Source organism: Onthophagus taurus, chromosome 3 (assembly GCF_036711975.1).
Source record: "Onthophagus taurus isolate NC chromosome 3, IU_Otau_3.0, whole genome shotgun sequence".
Taxonomy (NCBI): domain Eukaryota; kingdom Metazoa; phylum Arthropoda; class Insecta; order Coleoptera; family Scarabaeidae; genus Onthophagus; species Onthophagus taurus.
The window spans coordinates 6,219,488-6,237,980 of NC_091968.1; the positions used below are offsets into that span (position 1 = coordinate 6,219,488).

An 18,493-nucleotide genomic window follows, 5' to 3' on the forward strand; every position below is an offset into this window, starting at 1 on the left:
GTATAAATAAGTAGTTATTTAATTATATCGAATAAATTTTTACATTAATATTTCAAAAATTAAATATTTTTAAAATAAATTTTTTATTTGGTAATCTTGATATTTTATATCTGACTCATATATTTATTTTATTATTTTGTTTCAGATTAAAAATCATCATTAAAAATGGTAAGTTTATTTAATTTTTTTTAATAAATATAACATTAACAGCGCCATTTTATATTGACATAACGGTATTATCACGTACTAAACTAAAATACAAACAAACGTCAAAATGAAACGTCAAATTTAACCAAACATAACCTAAAAAATGTCCACGATTTACGTCAATTTTGCTGATTTGTGATGTAATTAACGAATTAACGATGATGTACGCGATATGGTTATATCTGACGTTATTTTTTCGGCCGATAATCAAATGGTTTCTACGGAAAACCACCGGTTTATGTGAGCTTCAACGTATTTGTTATGGTGAAGTATCCGGGGCTCCGAGAATAAAAGGAATCGAAAGATCCTTAGAATTGTCGAGAAGTCCCCTTATTAAACAATTAATAAATCACTTGAACGATATAAGTGAAAATAAACGTTTAACGGGTGCTAATGAGCGCGAAATTTTAAACGGTGCGGTGAATACGGTGATTTTGGTGAAAAAGATTAATCCTCGGATACATTTTCAATTTGTTAGTTCGTTCAGTAAATGTGTTGAGCAAATTTGGGGTTATAGGCAGTTATTAGCTATTGTGGAAGAACAAAGAACAACGGCTTATGATTCTGATAATAATGATCATGAAGAAAAATTGTTTTTGTTATGGGAGAAATTGATGCCGTATGTAAAACTTGATGGAAGAGTTACTAAACAATGGCAAGATATTGGATTTCAAGGGGATGATCCAAAGACGGATTTTCGTGGGATGGGAATTTTAGGTTTAGATAATTTATTGTTTTTTGCAACTGAATATAATGGACCGGCATTACATGTTTTGTCCCATGCAAATCATCCAAAACATGGATATTGTTTTGCTATTGTTGGTATTAATTTAACGTATATGGCATGGAAATTATTAAAAAGTGGGGATGCTAAAACTTACTTTTATAATGTTTCTAAAACGTTACCTACAATTAGATTATTTCATCAGTTTTATAGTTATTTATTTTACGAGTTTGACCGTTATTGGATTGAATGTAAACCGAAAAATATGATGGAGTTTTCTAGTATTAGTGAAAAATTTGAGAATAATATTAAAGAGAGCCTATCTGATAATAGCTCTGTTTTTCGAATAAATATATCGGTCGATACTGTGTGATATATCATCTTTTTTTCTTCATTTTTTTTAATAGCTTAATTTTTAATTCGATTAGGTAGAACATATTTTTATATAAATTAATTTATTAATGTAGATTTTTTTGTTTATAGTGTAATTTACAATTATGGTTTTAAATTTCCGCTTTTTTATGTCTTATTCTTGCCATACTTAGACATTCAAGATTGATTATTATATGATAATAATTATATGATTATGTGACTAGTAAATGTGACTATAATTACGAATTTAATTCATTCCGTGAAAATACAAGTGCACTTTGATAGTGATTGTAAATTAAATAAAGAATTAAAGCACTTTTATATCCTTTTTTTTAATCCTACTGTTTATTAAGGTTTAAGTGGAAAACTTATACAGGTTCATCCACGACGACCGTCCATTAGAACTTTACAGGGTTCTGGCTAAAACAAGAATTTGAAAATTCAGTTGTAAGTATTATTAATTGCGTTCTCTTCGACTAAAATATTTTCAGATTTCTAGCACTTCCAATTATACCGGAAGTCGCCACCTACTTTATTTTTTTAAATGGAACACCCTATATATTTTTACATATTTGGATTTGATTGTTTTCAAGGTTTATGAATAACTTTACTTTTTGCAATTTGATTCGGTCATTCTCGAGTTATTCGAATTTTTCTAGAAAAATCTGCTCCAGCCTTTGATTATATATAATATGGATTGAGCCAACGAGAGAGATAGCTTGCGCAAGGTGATCGAACCGAGATAGACATAGAAGCGTACTGCCATATAATGGGTGTACTGATAGAAGTGAGATAGATATAGAAGCGTACTGACATATAATATATCTATCTTTGTTACACTTTCACATTATCGCTTTCCATCTGCGTCTATTCACCTTGAGCAACATTTTTGTTAGTATATATATTCAGTTAGCTCAATCCATATTATATATAATCAAAGGCTCCAGCAGATTTGTTAAAAAAAGTCAGAGAACACTCGATTTTTAGGATATCCAATTTAGAATTCAGAACATGCGTAAGCAACATGATGAAGTATGTTTTGGTACCAAGCATGGCTGTCTAGAACGTTTGGTCACTTTACTACGGTACGTTAACTTTTCGAAATTTGGAAGTACCATAACTTCATTTTTTTAAATGGCACCCCCCATATTTTATTACTTAGTCGTCTTCGGTGTCTCATTTTACATCTTTTATATCCTATATGTCAACGGTGGGCAAATGCGGCTCTTTGAAAGATTATTTGTGGCTCTATAATTTTTTTTTGCCTTGTTCCATTTAAAAAAATAAAGCAGGTGGCGACTTCCGGTATAACCGGAAGTGCTAGAAATCTGAAAATATTTTAGTAGAAGAGAACTTAAATTTTAGAAATTAGGTTCAAAAGAAAAAGGTTTCAGCTTTAATTTGATATCAGAATCGTTTTATATCTTCCATAAATAACATCTCCAGTTTTATTTCAAATTTATATTGACATTTAGAGATTAGGTTCAAAAACCTAACTTTATCTAACAAATTTTATAATGTAATGTAACATGTTTCATACACCATCTTAAACAGGAATGTTTTAGGTTTAATTTGATACGAAAATCGTTTCATAATTTTCATAAATAACTGCCAGGATTTTTTAAAGTTGAGTTGACATTTTGAAATTAAGTTGAAAACATAGGTAACTAAAACATCACTCTATCTAAAAAATTTGTAAATCTAACATAAAATGTTTAATACGTCATCTTAAAGAGGAATGTTTCAGCTTTAATTTGATACCAAAATCGTTTTATAACTTCCATAAATTACACCTCCAGCTTTATTTCAAATTTCAATTGACGTTTAGAGATTAGGTTCAAAAACCTAACTTTATCTAAAAAATTTTATAATGTGATGTAACATGTTTCATACACCATCTTAAATAGGAATGTTTTAGCTTTAATTTGATACCAAAATCGTTTCATAATTTTCATAAATAACTCTTCCAGGATTTCTTAAAGTTGAGTTGACATTTTGAGATTAAGTTGAAAACATAGGTAACAAAAACATCACTTTATCTAAATTTTTTTTAATCTAACATAAAATGTTTAATACGTCATCTTAAAGAGGAATGTTTAAACTTTAATTTTATACTAAAATCGTTTTATAACTTCCATAAATAACACCTCCAGTTTTATTTCAAATTTCAATTGACATTTAGAGATTAGGTTCAAAAACCTAACTTTATCTAAACATTTTTATAATGTAATGTAACATGTTTCATCGTGTTTCATACACCATCTTAAACAGGAATGTTTTAGCTTTAATTTGAAACCAAAATCGTTTCATAATTTTCATAAATAACTCTTCCAGGATTTTTTAAAGTTGAGTTGACATTGTGAGATTAAGTTGAAAACATAGGTAACAAAAACATCACTTTATCTAACATTTTTTTAAATCTAACATAAAATGTTTAATACATCATCTTAAAGAGGAATGTTTCAGCTTTAATTTTATACCAAAATCATTTTATAATTTCCACAAATTACACCTCCAGTTTTATTTCAAATTTCAATTGACATTTCGAGATTAGGTTCAAAAACCTAACTTTGTCTAACAAATTTTATAATGTATTGTAACATGTTTCATACACAATCTTAAACAGGAATGTTTTAGCTTTAATTTGGTACCAAAATCGTTTCATAATTTTCATAAATAACTCGTCCAGAATTTTTTTAATTTGAGGTGACATTTTGAGATTAAGTTGAAAAGATAGGTAACTAAAACGTCACTTTATCTACATTTTTTTAAAATCTAACATAAAATGTTTAATACATCATCATAAAGAGGAATATTTCAGCTTTAATTTGATACCAAAATCGTTTTATAACTTCCATAAATTACACCTCCAGCTTTATTTTCAATTTATATTGACGTTTAGAGATTAGGTTGAAAAACCTAACTTTATCTAAAAATGTTTATAATGTAATGTAACATGTATCATACACCATCTTAAACAGGAATGTTTTAGCTTTAATTTGATACCAAAATCGTTTCATAATTTTCATAAATAACTCTTCCAGGATTTTTTAAAATTGAGTTGACATTTTGAGATTAAGTTGAAAACATAGGTAACTAAAACATCACTTTATCTAAAAAATGTTTAAATCTAACATGCAATGTTTAATACATCATCTTAAAGAGGAATGTTTCAGCTTTAATTTGATACAAAAATTGTTTTATATCTTCCATAAATAACACCTCCAGTTTTATTTCAAATTTCAATTGACATTTAGAGATTAGGATCAAAAAGCTAACTTTATCCAAAAAATTTTATAATGTAATGTAACATGTTTCATAGACCATCTTAAACAGGAATGTTTTAGCTTTCGTTTGGTACCAAAATCGTTTCATAATTTTCATAAATAACTCTCCCAGGATTTTTTAAAATTGAGTTGACATTTTGAGATTAAGTTGAAAACATAGGTAACTAAAACATAGCTATATCGAACATTTTTTTAAATCTAACGAAATGTTTAATACATCATTTTAAAGAGGAATATTTCAGCTTTAGTTTTATACTAAAATCGTTTTATAACTTCCATAAATAACACCTCCAGTTTTATTTCAAATTTCAATTGACATTTAGAGATTAGGTTCAAAAACCTAACTTTATCTAAAAAATGTTATAATGTACTGTAACATGTTTCATAGACCATCTTAAACAGGAATGTTTTAGCTTTAGTTTGGTACCAAAATCGTTTCATAATTTTCATAAATAATTCTCCCAGGATTTTTTAAAATTGAATTGACATTTTGAGATTAAGTTGAAAACATAGGTAACTAAAACATCGCTTTATCGAACATTTTTTTAAAACTAACATATAATGTTTAATACATCGTCTTAAAGAGGAATGTTTCAGCTTTAATTTGATACCAAAATCGTTTCATAACTTCCATAAATTACACCTCCAGCTTTATTTCAACTTTCAATTAACATTTAGAGATTAGGTTCAAAAAGCTAACATTATCTAAGAAATTTTATAATGCAATGTAACATGTTTCATACATCATCTTAAACAGGAATGTTTTAGCTTTAATTTGATTAATTATAACTCCTCAGGTGTACAACTTAGTATAGAGGTAAGTTACGTTAAATCATCTTAATTTATTGTCCTCTACATGTCGCTGCTCTGTGTCGGTTCTTATGTGAATCACCCTGTATATTGTCAATATGGCCAATAAATATTGACAAACTGTAATTGCTTCAGACTATTAATATTTATTGACAATCTACTTAGTTTTGCGTTGGCTGTCAAGGATGTCATGTCATGTATACATGTGTTAATGAACCATCCTGGGAGTTAATAGCACTTTCGTCCATTAAAGTATATCTGTCTGAATGCATTATTATGCGATATAATCCGTAATATAATCCTACTAACGTAGGATTGTCAATATCTCCCTCAGACTGTCAATATATCAACAATTTTCGTTTTCGTCAAACCATCACATCAATATTTTTTATTGACAATATGTCAATATTTCTACTCACACGTTCAATAATATTGTCAATACTCAGATATTGACAATATATTGATCGTGTGAGGGCCGCTTTAAACATCACTTTATCAAATATTTTTTTAAATCTCACTTTGATTCAATATAAACATATATTTCGGTTTAAAATGTTAAATCGTTGGTAGATACGACCAGCTACAGAAATTTTTTTTATTAAAAATCTGTTTCTAGATAATAATAGATTTAAATTGTGTTAATATCTATGATTCATAATGTTATTATAAAACTCTTATGAAAATGAAGAAAAAAATGTTGAAAATATCAGTTCTTCTTGACGAGTAGCTTCCCCTATTTAGAATAAATATGGTTTTGGGGGAGAGGGTATTTGTACTCGCTTCGGCGGTACATATACTAAAATTGGAACGATACAGAGAAGATTAGCATGGCCCCTGCGCAAGGATGACACGCAAAATCGTGAAGCGTTCCACATTTTTTGCAAAATATTTTTTTGTATTAAAATGCTTACAACTATTACAATAATTAAAAACGAAAACAAGCTTAAACCTGATCATCGCTCCCAAAATAGAACCGTTTTTGTGCTTTGTTCTACTTCCCACTTCTTTTTGATTCTATACTATAAATGTCAAAAAAATTGACATTGAAGTAACAACATAACCTTTAATTAATATTTCAAATAACTTATTAACATTTAGAATTATAAGAATTTTATAAAAATTTATGAAATAATTAAATAAATTTTAAGAATAAATCAAAAAAACTGATAACTTTAACTACATAAGAAAAGAATAATAAGACCTTGACATACATTAAATTTTACAAAGTCATTGAATAAAGAAAACCACCCATTTAAACAGTGTGTAAGAGAAAGATACAAAACATGACTTTTCTATGATACGAAATCTATTAGTAGTACATTACCGGCATCCAACCGGTATTTGACAACTTGTGATGTGGATTTACGATTTATAACCTCATTACGGTTCTTCTTTTCACAATTTACAATGATACGATCAATTTTCTATAGTTTTTTTATTTTAACGTTAATTACAAGCATTCGGGCAAGTTTAGAAATAGTGAGTGATGATGAATTATTAAATTTAATAAGAACAGAAAAAAATGTAGTGGTATTATTCTGTAAGTATAATATTTAGTTTTAACAACTGTTTAAAGTAGTGATTTATCTTTTATTAACAGCTAAAAGGGATTGTGAACGTTGTGAAAACTTTGAAACAGAATTATCGAATTTAAGAGAAGATTTAGTGGATACTTTAGGTGCTTGGGTTGTTAAAACGACAAATAGTCACATGACTAGGTTGTATACTCCTACAAGAGAACCAGCAATCGTTTTCTTTAGGCATGGTGTACCTTTGTTATATGATGGACCTCTCAATGATGAGGCTATCTTACAAAACTTTAATGATAACAAAGATCCCATTGTTAAAGAATTAACTGATGATACTTTTGAACATTTAACACAAGTTGCAACTGGTGCAACAACTGGAGATTGGTTTATTATGTTGTAAGAATCATTTTATATATCACAAAAAAAAAGTTTTAATTCAAAAATCATCATGTTGCTTAAAAATCCACAATTTTTTTTTAATCAACATTAAATCACTTTATTTTTGGTTAAAACGCATATTTTTGAGTGAAATACAGTTGTTCCTTAGGTTTTTGACACACAACAACTAAAATGTCATTGTTTACCATCTATAAACTAAAGATAACTTAAAATCTTTAACTTATTGGTTCTTGAAGGCTAGATACTGTTGGCAAAAGACTAATTATTGCTCTCAGAAGATTAAATACAGCTAGTAAAATACTAAAAACTGCTTGGAAAGAGGAAGTACTATTTCAAAAAGTTACCTACTGCTTCTAAAATGCTAAATACTGCAGAAAAAGACCACAACTTACTTGGAAAAGACTAGATACTGTTTTCAAAACAATACCTATTGCTTCCAAAACGCTAAACACTGCTGTTAAAGATTTTGACCTACTTGGATAGGCGGAATACTGCTTCCAAGACTATTTATTGCTTTCAAAGACTTTAATAATTGTTTGGAAAAGAGATATGCTTTCCAAAAAGCTACCTAATGCTGCCAGAATGCTAAATACTACTGGAAGAGACTAATAACTACTTGGAAAGAAGAGATATGCTTTCCAAAAAAAATATCTACTGCTCCCAAAATGCTAGATACTGGTGGAAAAGATTACAATCTGCTTAGAGAAGACTAGATAGTGCTAACAAACAATTACAAACTGATTGGAAAGATGAGATACTGCTCATAAGACTACTAACTGTTTTCAAAGCGCTATATACTATTACAAAAGATTACGACCTGCTTGGAGAAGACTAAATACTGCTGGGAGAAACTATTGTCTGCTTGGAAAGACAAGATTTGTTTCCAAAAGATTATTAACTACTTTTAGAATGCTAAATATTGTTGGAAAGACTACTAATTGCTTGGATAAAGCTAGATATTGTTGACAAAGAGTATTTAATGCTTTCAGAAGATTATGTACTGCTGCCAAAACACTACTAAGTGCTTGGAGATTAGAATACTACTGGTTGAAGACCATTTACTGAAACTATTCTTCTGTTGACTGATATCTTTCTGTGTCCCTTCCATTACAGATTTAAAAATTGCTGCTACAACACTTGATTCTTTGTCACCCAGATTCGACATATCATTTTAGAGAGGGGTAGGGCCTAAATAGGGCCGTTAAGTATTTTTTTTATTGGCTTATTTGAAAGTTTTTTGAAATTGATTGACCCAATATTTTTTAATTTTTTATTCTGAGGCTTAGTTTCTCAAAAAAAAAATAATAATAAAGTTTGAAAATACAGGGCGCAATCAATAAAATTCCTGGAGAGAGACAATACTACGAATCTTATGCGCTAGAAGAAAACATAGAACGTCTGTGATTTCTCTCTTCTTACTTAAAACGTCATCTGGAGCCGGGGGTGGGGAATTTTAAACTTTTACATTAATTATTGCAAAAATTAAACAAATTTTGAACGTGAAAACTTTACTAATCGATTTTTTGAAAGACGGTGTTTCTAATCGATTGACTTTAATGGCCTTATTACTATTTCAAAAAGTTAGCTACTGCTTCTAAAATGCTAAATACTGCTGATAAAGACCACAACTTGCTTAGAAAAGACTAGATACTGTTTTCAAAATAATACCTATTGGTTAAAGGTTCTGACCTACTTGGACAGGCGGAATACTGCTTCCAAGACTACTTATTGCTTTCGAAGACTTTAATAATTGTTTTGAAAAGAGATATGCTCTCCAAAAAACTACCTACTGCTGCCAGAATGCTAAATACTACTGGAAATGACTAATAACTACTTGGAAAGAAGGGATATGCTCTCCAAAAAAGGTACCTGCTGCATCCAAAATGCTAGATACTGGTGGAAAAGATTACAATCTGCTTGGAAAAGACTATATACTGCTAACAAACAACTACAAACTGATCAGAAAGACGAGATACTGCTTCCATAAGACTACTTATTGCTTTCAGAACGCTATATACTACTAAAAAAGATTACGATCTGCTTGGAGAAGACTAAATACTGCTGGGAGAAACTATTATCTGCTTGAAAAGACGAGATACTCTTTCCAAAAGACTATTAACTACTTTCAGAATGCTAAATATTGTTGGAAAGACTACTAATTGCTTGGAGGAAGCGAGATATTGTTGGCAAAGACTATATAATGCTTTCAGAAGATTATATACTGCTGCCAAAACACTACTAAGTGCTTGGAGATTACAATACTACAGGCTGAAGACTATTTACTGAAACTATTCTTCTGTTGAGTGATATCTTTCTGTGTCTCTTCCATTATAAATTTAAAAATTGCTTGTATAACACTCGATTATTTGTCACCCAGATGCGACATATCTTTTTAGAGGGAGGTGGGGCCTCCCTCTTTAAACGTTACATTCGGATCCACCTAATTTACTGATTTATTTCAGAATTTTCTGTAGAAATTCCATTTTGAGTTACTCATAAGACATTTTGGAAAACAATGCGATCACTTGGTGTTATAGAGTCTCCAACAGATCAACCCACTCTTGATGCTGCTGCTCTAGCGGAGTATTTTGCGAATCCTCCTGTGGAGGTTGGTAACATAACTAGGCAGAATACTATTAATGAAATCCTTGCATTTACCAACGTGCTTTCCTTTTCATTCAGCTTGGTTACAGATGTTGAGATCCGGGATGCTTAAACTTACTCCAAGTCCACTAGTGTTGGTGGCGATGGTATTGGACTCAGATTCCCCTTACCCATTCTAGATATAGTTATTACACCCCTAACACATATTTTCAACTGTTCTTTTGAACGGTGTATTTTTCCGTCTATCTGGCGAATAGCCCATGTTATTCCTATCCCAAAAATTAAATCTCCGCCCCATGTTGGTGACTTTCGGCTCATTTCTATTCTATCTACGTTGTCAAAAGCTATTGAACGTTTAGCTTATTTACAGATTCAGAAATATCTTGAGTTTAATCTGATTAACAAGTTCCAGTATGTTTTTCGTGAAGGGCATGGTACTACTACAGCACTGATTAAGATCACCGATGATATTAGATCTAGTTGTGATAAGCGTTGTGTTACCTTGCTAGTGTTACTTGATTTTAGTAAGACCTTTGATTCTATGGACCATGCCCTCTTGTTAACTAGGCTCTCTGCTATTGGTTTTACCTCTTCTTGTGTATCTTGATTCCAGTCCTACCTTTCCTATCGGTCTTTACGTGTCTGCGTGGAATCTGTACTCTCTTCTGCAGTTGATATGAAATGTGGAGTTCCCCAGGGCAGTGTGCTGGGTCCTCTGCTCTTCTCAGTTTTCATAAATAGTAATAGTGATGGTATCTCGTGTAATCATCAACTTTATATTTCGTCAACTGTTCGATCTCTCTAGCGTACTTGACTGGTCTAGACGTCATGAACTTAATCTGAATCCAGGTAAAACGGAAACCATTGCATTTGGCACTCCCCCCTTGCTGGCACAATTTAATTCCTTAATCAGCCTTCAACTGAGGCTTGACGACACCTTTATTTCGTTTCCTAATACGGTTAAAAATCTTGGTGTGGCAATGGATCCGGCGATGTCTTGACGGCCACAAGTTCAGGGAATCGGTAGGAGGGTTTACTTCTGTTTCCATACTTTGAAAAAACTTTGCTGCTACCTTCCTCCTGTTGTACGTCGTAATCTTTGCTATTCCCTCATTTTCCCACACATTGATTATGCCGATGCTGCGTATCCCAATCTGTCCGCAGCTCTTCGGCGTAAATTGGAAAGACTTTAGAACAATTATATTACTCCATATCGTAACAACCTGTAGATAATGACTTGCCAGAGTCGTAGATCATTTCCTTTGCTTACTATGTTATACAAAATTTTCCATACCCGCACTCTTGCTTATTTGTCTGATGCCTTTCACTTTTTAGCATCACATGACTTGCCCACTCGATCAATGTCGGACTCTACACTTATGTTTCCAGTCCATAGTATTGAAATCTACCTACAGATCTTTTACAGTGCAGTCGATTGCGTTATGGAACGATTTACTTGCCGTTATTCGCAATGCAGCTAGTATAATAAGTTTTAAAAATGCCTTGAAGCGCCATCTGCTATCTCTTCAACTATCTTTTTCTTGACCTATACGTGTTTGTTTTCTTCTCTAGTCTGCCTTTCATCTATTTTTTGCTGCACTTTTTTGTGTCTATTTCCTTCCTTGTAGTAACTGACTGTCGATCCGTTACATAATTCAAATATGCTCATTCGCTCAGTTTTATTAGCACATCATTTAGTATTACTTTTTCGGTAGCCAAAATTATTTATTTAAAATTACATATACACTGTTACCAGTTGGGTCTCTTGGAAGATATCGCTTATTGCGATAAATTGATCTGTTTGTCTGTCTTGATGTCTATAGTTGTTATGAATGTATATATTTATGTAAATATTTGTTTTTGACGCAATTAACATTATTATTATGATGTTACTTAACATTTAAACCAGTGCGAAATTCTCAAATGTCGGGTTGGGCATCAAGCAGAGGGTGGGTTGTACATTCCGAGTTGGGTTAAACCCGATACTTTCTAGTTCTAGGTCTAGTGTTAGTTCTAGTTTTACACTAGCACTAGAATTAACATTAGACCTAAAACCAGAAACATTCAGGTTTAGCCATGTGTCTCTTTAGACGGCTAAACCTGAATATTTTAGTTCTAGTGACAGTGGTAGATAGCGGTAGTTAGCATAAGATATCACTATGTTGCATATTTTGATTGCACTAAAACTAGAACTAGAAAGTATCGGGTTTAGCTGTCTTGACAGACGTGCTACTAAATGCGAATGTTTCTTTCTTCTGTTTCTTCTATCTATTGATACACTCTACCTAATAACAGATAGTCAGTTTCATCCGAAAATATACGTTGTAATCTCACCTAGTTTAGTGACAATGACTTTACTTTTAAGTTAATCAGATTGATTTTGTGCGTGACTATAAAATAAACAATTTGTAGGTTAAGTCAGATGTTCCCAATCTTTTTTATACTGCGACTATCTTTACAGGTTGTATTTTTTTGCGACGCCCTTCTAAAAGAAGATATTTGTTTGTAGCTCTAGCAGACATTAAGATTACTTTATTTATTATTTGTATTTAATTGAAGAAAACTCCAAAGATTCTATTTTAATTTTTTTTTTAGTTTATTTATTAGAAAATATAACAGTCAACGCGAAGGATGAGCTTGCTTTTCTGAACATAACTTCTCAAATCGAGGTTGAAGTTTTGAAATCGCTACTCCCTTCTTTTTCTGAATTGATTTGTGATCTGCATTTTCATGTATTACTGCATAAAAGCCAGTTTCACACAAATACGACTTATTATTATTATACGTTGCTCCACAATTGAAATATTTGTCTTTATAATTGTTTGTCTTTGTCTTATCGTAGTTTTAGGCTCGTGTCACAAGAAAGTGCAGATGAGAGTGGGGTCGATTGGAATGGATCTTTAATCCAGTCGTTTTGATCAAGATTCTCTGGAAAATATCTATTAAAATAGGTGCCTAATGTTGATAAAATTAATATCAATTGCAAACTTGGTTTCAGATCTTAAACAGATTTTTCTTGCAGGAAGCCTTTTAAAACAGGAAACCAATCAGTATTTCCTTGTTCCTTCTTGTATTTTTCTATTCCACAAATAGCAATTTGCTGCAATTTTATCAGCCAGTTGCAGTATATGCGTTTCGTTTTCCTGCAGCTAATTCAGGTGATATATTTTTTGCAGCCACAGCCTCTTTATGTATGATACAATGTGTACATTTTGAATTTGGAGCCTTGGTTTTAATGAGAGCTTGAAGTCCTCCATGTTGCGCTGATATCTTCATGTATGAATCTATAACTGTAAACAAATCACAAGCCTTCCCGGTTGTATTTTGTTGCAAAATAATTAATCCTCACATACAGTTGTTGGTTTTTTGCATTTGGCAATACGATGAGCGACCTTGTAAGAGGTGAGCAGTTCTTTGCGAGGAATAGATGCTCTGGATAACAATTCTGTTTTATTTCTCCCAATTTTCTTTCAAAAAAAATCGCGATTTTCCTTGTAAATTACTGTGAGATGTTTCTAAATGACGTTTTAATTTATTAGGAAGCATACTTTCAGCTGCTAGCACCTTGTGACAAACAACACATAGAGGTAGTTCAACTGGTACTGGAAGTAGTTCCATATTTTCTGTACTTTCTCGTTTTGCCACAGTTTTTTCACTACTCTCTCGTTTCATTTGTATTAATTTGAAGTCGATTTTTAAGCCATATGATGATTCTTGAATTGTTCAAAAAAAAAAATAGTAATACTCAAGCAATTTATTTTAAATTTAGTTATTCCAACGATTGTGTTGATTGTCAACGATTACAAGCGCGATTAGAAGCTGTTGGAGCTAAAGTAAAAAATCGTGCAAATATTGCTCGGATAAATCGATTAACAACAGGAGCATCAACAGCGAGAAGATTCGAAGTTTATAATGTTCCAGCTTTTATTTTGTAAATAATAATTAATTTTTATCGTGAATTAAATCTAAATTCCAATTTATTCTTAGATTCAAACAAGGGAAAATGTATAGATATCACATTCAAGTGTACGATGTTGCGTCTTTCGTTTCATTCATTACTGAATGGTACAAAAATGTTACCCCGGAGAAAGTTCCTTTACCAAAAACTCCATTGTAAGTTAATTTTAACAAAATAATGTTTTTACTTTTTATTTTTAATTTTAGCGATGATTTAACATCATTGATTGCGGTTTATATCAAGGAAAACAGTTGGTTAGTTTACGTTGGGATTGGAACGTTTTTAATGGGAGTTATTGTCGCTTTGTTCTCTAAAAAGGGACAAGAAACTCAACAACAAAAGAAGAGTAAAGAGAAACCAAAAGCAAAAAAGGATAAATAAAGCTAGATTTGTTTTAAAGTGCTTATTAAGTACTAATCGAAGTAATGGTGTTTTAATAAAACTAAATAAATATACATTCCTAGTGATAAAAAGGTTTAAATGAATAAACTATTAATTTCATTTTGTATCGAAATATATTACATTTTTTAAATTTGTTTTTTTTTAATTCAAAGAGATTCAGTTGTAATCATCACTTGTGTGGAATGAGACAATACAGACCGAATTTTAAACTGTAAGAAACTGATATTTAACCTTCGGAGTCCATATATGGGGTCAATGACCCCATCGTTTTAAATTTAGCTATAAATTTTTGTTCCTTCCATGTATTCTTCCGTTACTATAAGATGTATCATTGAACATTGGCTGGACACCTCAACAATGAATATATTGAGAATCAATGGATACAACATTGCATCATCCTTCTGTAGAGTATAAGCATGGCGGTGTCTTAATATTAATAAAAGATTCAATCCAGTCCACGCCAGTAAGGAAAAGGATATGGAAATTACAAGTATAACCCTGAAAAAATATAACATCATTGTTATTTGTCTATATCGATCACCGCTAGGTGACTTAAACATCTTCAAGGAAAAACTGAAATGGTACCTGGTATACATTGCAGAAACGTATCCTAACTATAGAGTGCTACTTTCCAGAGATTTTAACATAAATTTTATGCATAGCAACCAAGATTCCATGGCGGTTCGTAATATATTCAATATGTTTGGAATGGAAGGCATCTTTTCCAGTCCTTCCTAAAGTATCACCAGGATCCGCAAACTGCATAGATAATATATTTACAGATTTAATAAACATCAAGGGAAAAACTACAAAACCACATTTGTGATTATCTTGTCAAGATTGCTAAAGTAACAACAAAAATCACAAACATAACAAATATGAAAAAGAGCTAAATTTCTGGCTCAAGATATGTCTATTACTATATGAGATCTTGATAGCAGAATCTAATATGTCTTGAATCTCAGATCTGAATCGAAAATGATTCCAAGATTACGAGCTTCAGATGAAATACCAAGTTTAACATTGTCAAGTCGCATATCTAAAGAATCCTTCACCACATCCGGACCAAAAACAACAACATACGACTTGGTAGAATTAATAGTAAGACAGTGCCTCTTAACATAACCAAGCAGTCTATCAAAGTCAGTTCTGCGTTCCGATCATTCTCCCTATCAAAGGTATAATAAACTTGCGTATCATCTGCATACTTATGACTTTTGCAAAATTTTAATTGATTAGTAAGATTAAATGTGTATATTAAATATAATATCGGACTCAGAATAAACCCCTGAAGTACACCGGATATCATAGGGATTGTCTTAGAACGCTTGCCGTGCACCTTTACAAACTGAGATCGATGGTCGAAACGGAGAGAACCCTACGTAATGCAATATTGAAATAAGAGTTAAGTGATGTAGAGTGTCAAATGCCTTTGAAAAATCAAGCAACAACACACCCGCTATCAATTCCTCTTAGCATATCATCCGTCACGCCAAGAAGAGCAGATGTAACAACTAAATCTTTTTCGAAAATCCAACTGCTTGTTAGATAGAATGGGAAATGAATCAACATGTTTCCAAATTCTGGCAGCAATAATTTTCTCAAAAACTTTTGAAAGCACTGTCAGAATACTAACAGGTCTGAAATCGTTCAAATCCTTACAACTGCTCTTCTTAGGTACCGGAATAACCGAAGCTATCTTCCACAAATCAGGATATACACCATGCTCTAGACAAAAATTGAAAATGTGATATAAGTAGGGAAGGATGGTAGGACAGCACATCAGCAATATTAGCCTACTTATATTATCACAACCAACAGCATTTGTTTTTATAGCGTTCAACGCGTTAAGTACCGCTACTTCTGAAGCCATACTGAACGAGAGTTCCTGGTCAATAATGGGTAAGCGACAGGGTTCGACTGATTTAAATCATGATTTTAATCAAATGATTTATTTATTTTAATCAATGATTTAAATTAAAAACAAAACTGAAAATTAAAGTGCACTTTACTACAAAATTAAAAAAACATTTAATACAAAAATTAAGATTCATTGTAATACTTATATAAGAAAACAAGTTTTCCTGCCTTTTCAACACCTAACTTGTTTCGTAAAGTAGAGTGAACAAGCCCAAATGTTGAAAATATTCTCTCAACAGAAGCAGATGAACAAACCGCACATAAAAATTGCTTTAATATTGGCAGTACCTTCTCTACTTCAGCAATGTGTGTTTGTGATACCCACCATTGTAAAGCACTTACATTACATAAGACTTCCTCCGAAAACATTACTGATGAAAATGGTTCCATTTTTGCTTCTAGTTTTATAATTAGCGGTAGTAAACCGGTATTAGCATACATTTGATTGATTGTATTTAAGGCCTCCTCTTTTTATACAGATGTTAACTTATACATAGTTTTAGTAATATCTAAAATATAGGCTATATAATAGTTAGACGTAAGTGCCTGCTTATACCGTTTATCAAAAACTTTCATTTGTACAGATGATAATTTTTCCTCGAGTAATGTTTTCAATTCTTCCCATACTTCCACTGCATTAGAGAGGAAAGCATTCTTTTTTTGTAATTTGTCAAGTGCTATAGTTATGGGTTTTAAGACATTCAAATAATCTTCCGCTGAGCGTTTGAGACCAATGTTTGAAACTTTTTTGTATATTGTCGAATCTATTTCGTTTTTATTCTCATCACACACTTTTAATAGTTTATCCCATTGACTTACATATACTTCCAAACAATCTGCCATACTATTCCATCTCACATCACTTGGCAGCACTAATGCTTTTCCATCAAGCTCGTTAATTGATTATTTCTAAAATATTTTATAATTTGTGTAACGTGCTCTTTGATATTTGTTACTTCTAAATCTTTGCAAAGTAGGTTTAAAAGATGAGCTGAACACCCATAAGATATCACTGAAATGCTGGGGTCCAATTTTTCTTGTAAGGTTTTTCGCATTAGTGCCATATTAGCAGCATTATCTGTTACAAATGATGTCACGTTACAGTTATATTTTGATTTACATGAGGAAATTATATTGCAAGCAATTTCAGTTAAATAGTCACTTGTATGGGGATTTTCGGATGTATCTATAGTTTCATATAAAAAAGAGTGTCCAGTTTCAGTGGTTATACTAGCGCAAACTATAGGTTCATTTCGTACATTAGACCAACCATCAATAGATATGTTTACGCAACACCCAGTAAGACTTCCACGACATTTAGTTTTCTCTTCTTCGTAAATTTGTTCCAAAAGTGTTGTAGAAATTGTTTTTCCAGAAAGGGGATTATACCCGGGTCTTAACAATTCAATTGCTTTTTTTACTTGTTGATTGTCCATACATGTAAAGCTGCTGTTTGTTGCAAATACAGCTTTTACAATTTGTTTATCTATTTCTTGTTTTTTATCAATATCCGTTCGAACAATAAAGCTTTCCAAATTTGTATTAGCATTCGTTTTCCGTTTTTTACCTACAACAGCCGAATCATCCTCAGCAAATAAAGTCAAAGATGTAGATGAGCAAGCGCTTGCAGGTCGTTTTTGAGAGGTGTTAATTGAAAACTGTTCTTTACTAGCAATGGTTGATTCTGATGAGTTTTCAATTCCTATAGAACAAGATTGAAATAATTGAAAATAGTACTATTTTATTCATTTACGTCGTTTTAAGTTGCAATAAATACTATTTACCTTCAACTAAATTACTTTTTATGTTACTTGGTCCAGGGTCTCCTCTATCAGAGATTTTGAGTTTGCACTTCTCATGGCGTTCTTTTATCCTTTGAACTAACGTCAGTAAAAGCACAAGTCACTTAGGATCTCCTGTGAGCAACGCCAAACTGTCTGAACGTATTCCAAACCTGTCGGGCATTATACTCTAGTGATAATTGGGATAGAAATGCCCTTTTTTCACGTTTAATTCAATTGGTTGTAAAGTTTCGCAATTGCTTTCCAATATTCAGTGCAAAGAGCAACGAGGAGGTGGCCAATGACAGGATGCTAAATATACATAAGTGCTGCAAATGCATTAGTATTGTACAACAGCACGAATTCATACGCAATAAAAGATAAAAAACATGGCAGACGACTTTTTATAAGAACCTGTAGCTTTCATTCTCCTTGAACAACACATGAAAAGAAGAAGTACAATACAAACATTACAGGAACCAGTGGAACACAGTTTGAAA

General features: G+C 31.6%; 3 protein-coding genes and 1 non-coding gene across 4 annotated transcripts; 3 read left to right on the forward strand and 1 right to left on the reverse strand.

Moving 5' to 3' along the window:
• The first annotated feature begins 205 nt into the window (after positions 1–205).
• Positions 206–1,620, forward strand: LOC111420670 (ELMO domain-containing protein 2). The gene has a single exon (XM_023053715.2). It carries the CDS (start codon positions 366–368, stop codon positions 1,302–1,304), a length of 939 nt encoding a protein of 312 aa, XP_022909483.1. The 5' UTR covers positions 206–365; the 3' UTR covers positions 1,305–1,620.
• A 4,552-nt stretch (positions 1,621–6,172) lies between these two features.
• LOC111420672 (U6 spliceosomal RNA) lies at positions 6,173–6,279 on the forward strand. Its single transcript, XR_002707107.1, has one exon. It is a non-coding gene; the product is annotated as a U6 spliceosomal RNA (small nuclear RNA).
• A 343-nt stretch (positions 6,280–6,622) lies between these two features.
• LOC111420671 (thioredoxin domain-containing protein) lies at positions 6,623–14,422 on the forward strand. The gene is made up of 5 exons (XM_023053716.2): positions 6,623–6,940; positions 7,001–7,325; positions 13,702–13,863; positions 13,920–14,045; positions 14,097–14,422. The coding sequence occupies exons 1-5, from the start codon at positions 6,808–6,810 to the stop codon at positions 14,269–14,271; spliced, it is 921 nt and encodes a 306-aa protein (XP_022909484.1). The 5' UTR covers positions 6,623–6,807; the 3' UTR covers positions 14,272–14,422.
• Positions 14,423–16,274: 1,852 nt separating this feature from the next.
• On the reverse strand, positions 16,275–18,113 carry LOC139429258 (uncharacterized). Its single transcript, XM_071194821.1, has 2 exons — positions 17,997–18,113; positions 16,275–17,914 (listed from the first exon to the last, which is right to left on the reverse strand). Exon 2 carries the CDS (start codon positions 17,646–17,648, stop codon positions 17,085–17,087), a length of 564 nt encoding a protein of 187 aa, XP_071050922.1. The 5' UTR covers positions 17,649–17,914; positions 17,997–18,113; the 3' UTR covers positions 16,275–17,084.
• Between the last annotated feature and the right edge of the window lie 380 nt (positions 18,114–18,493).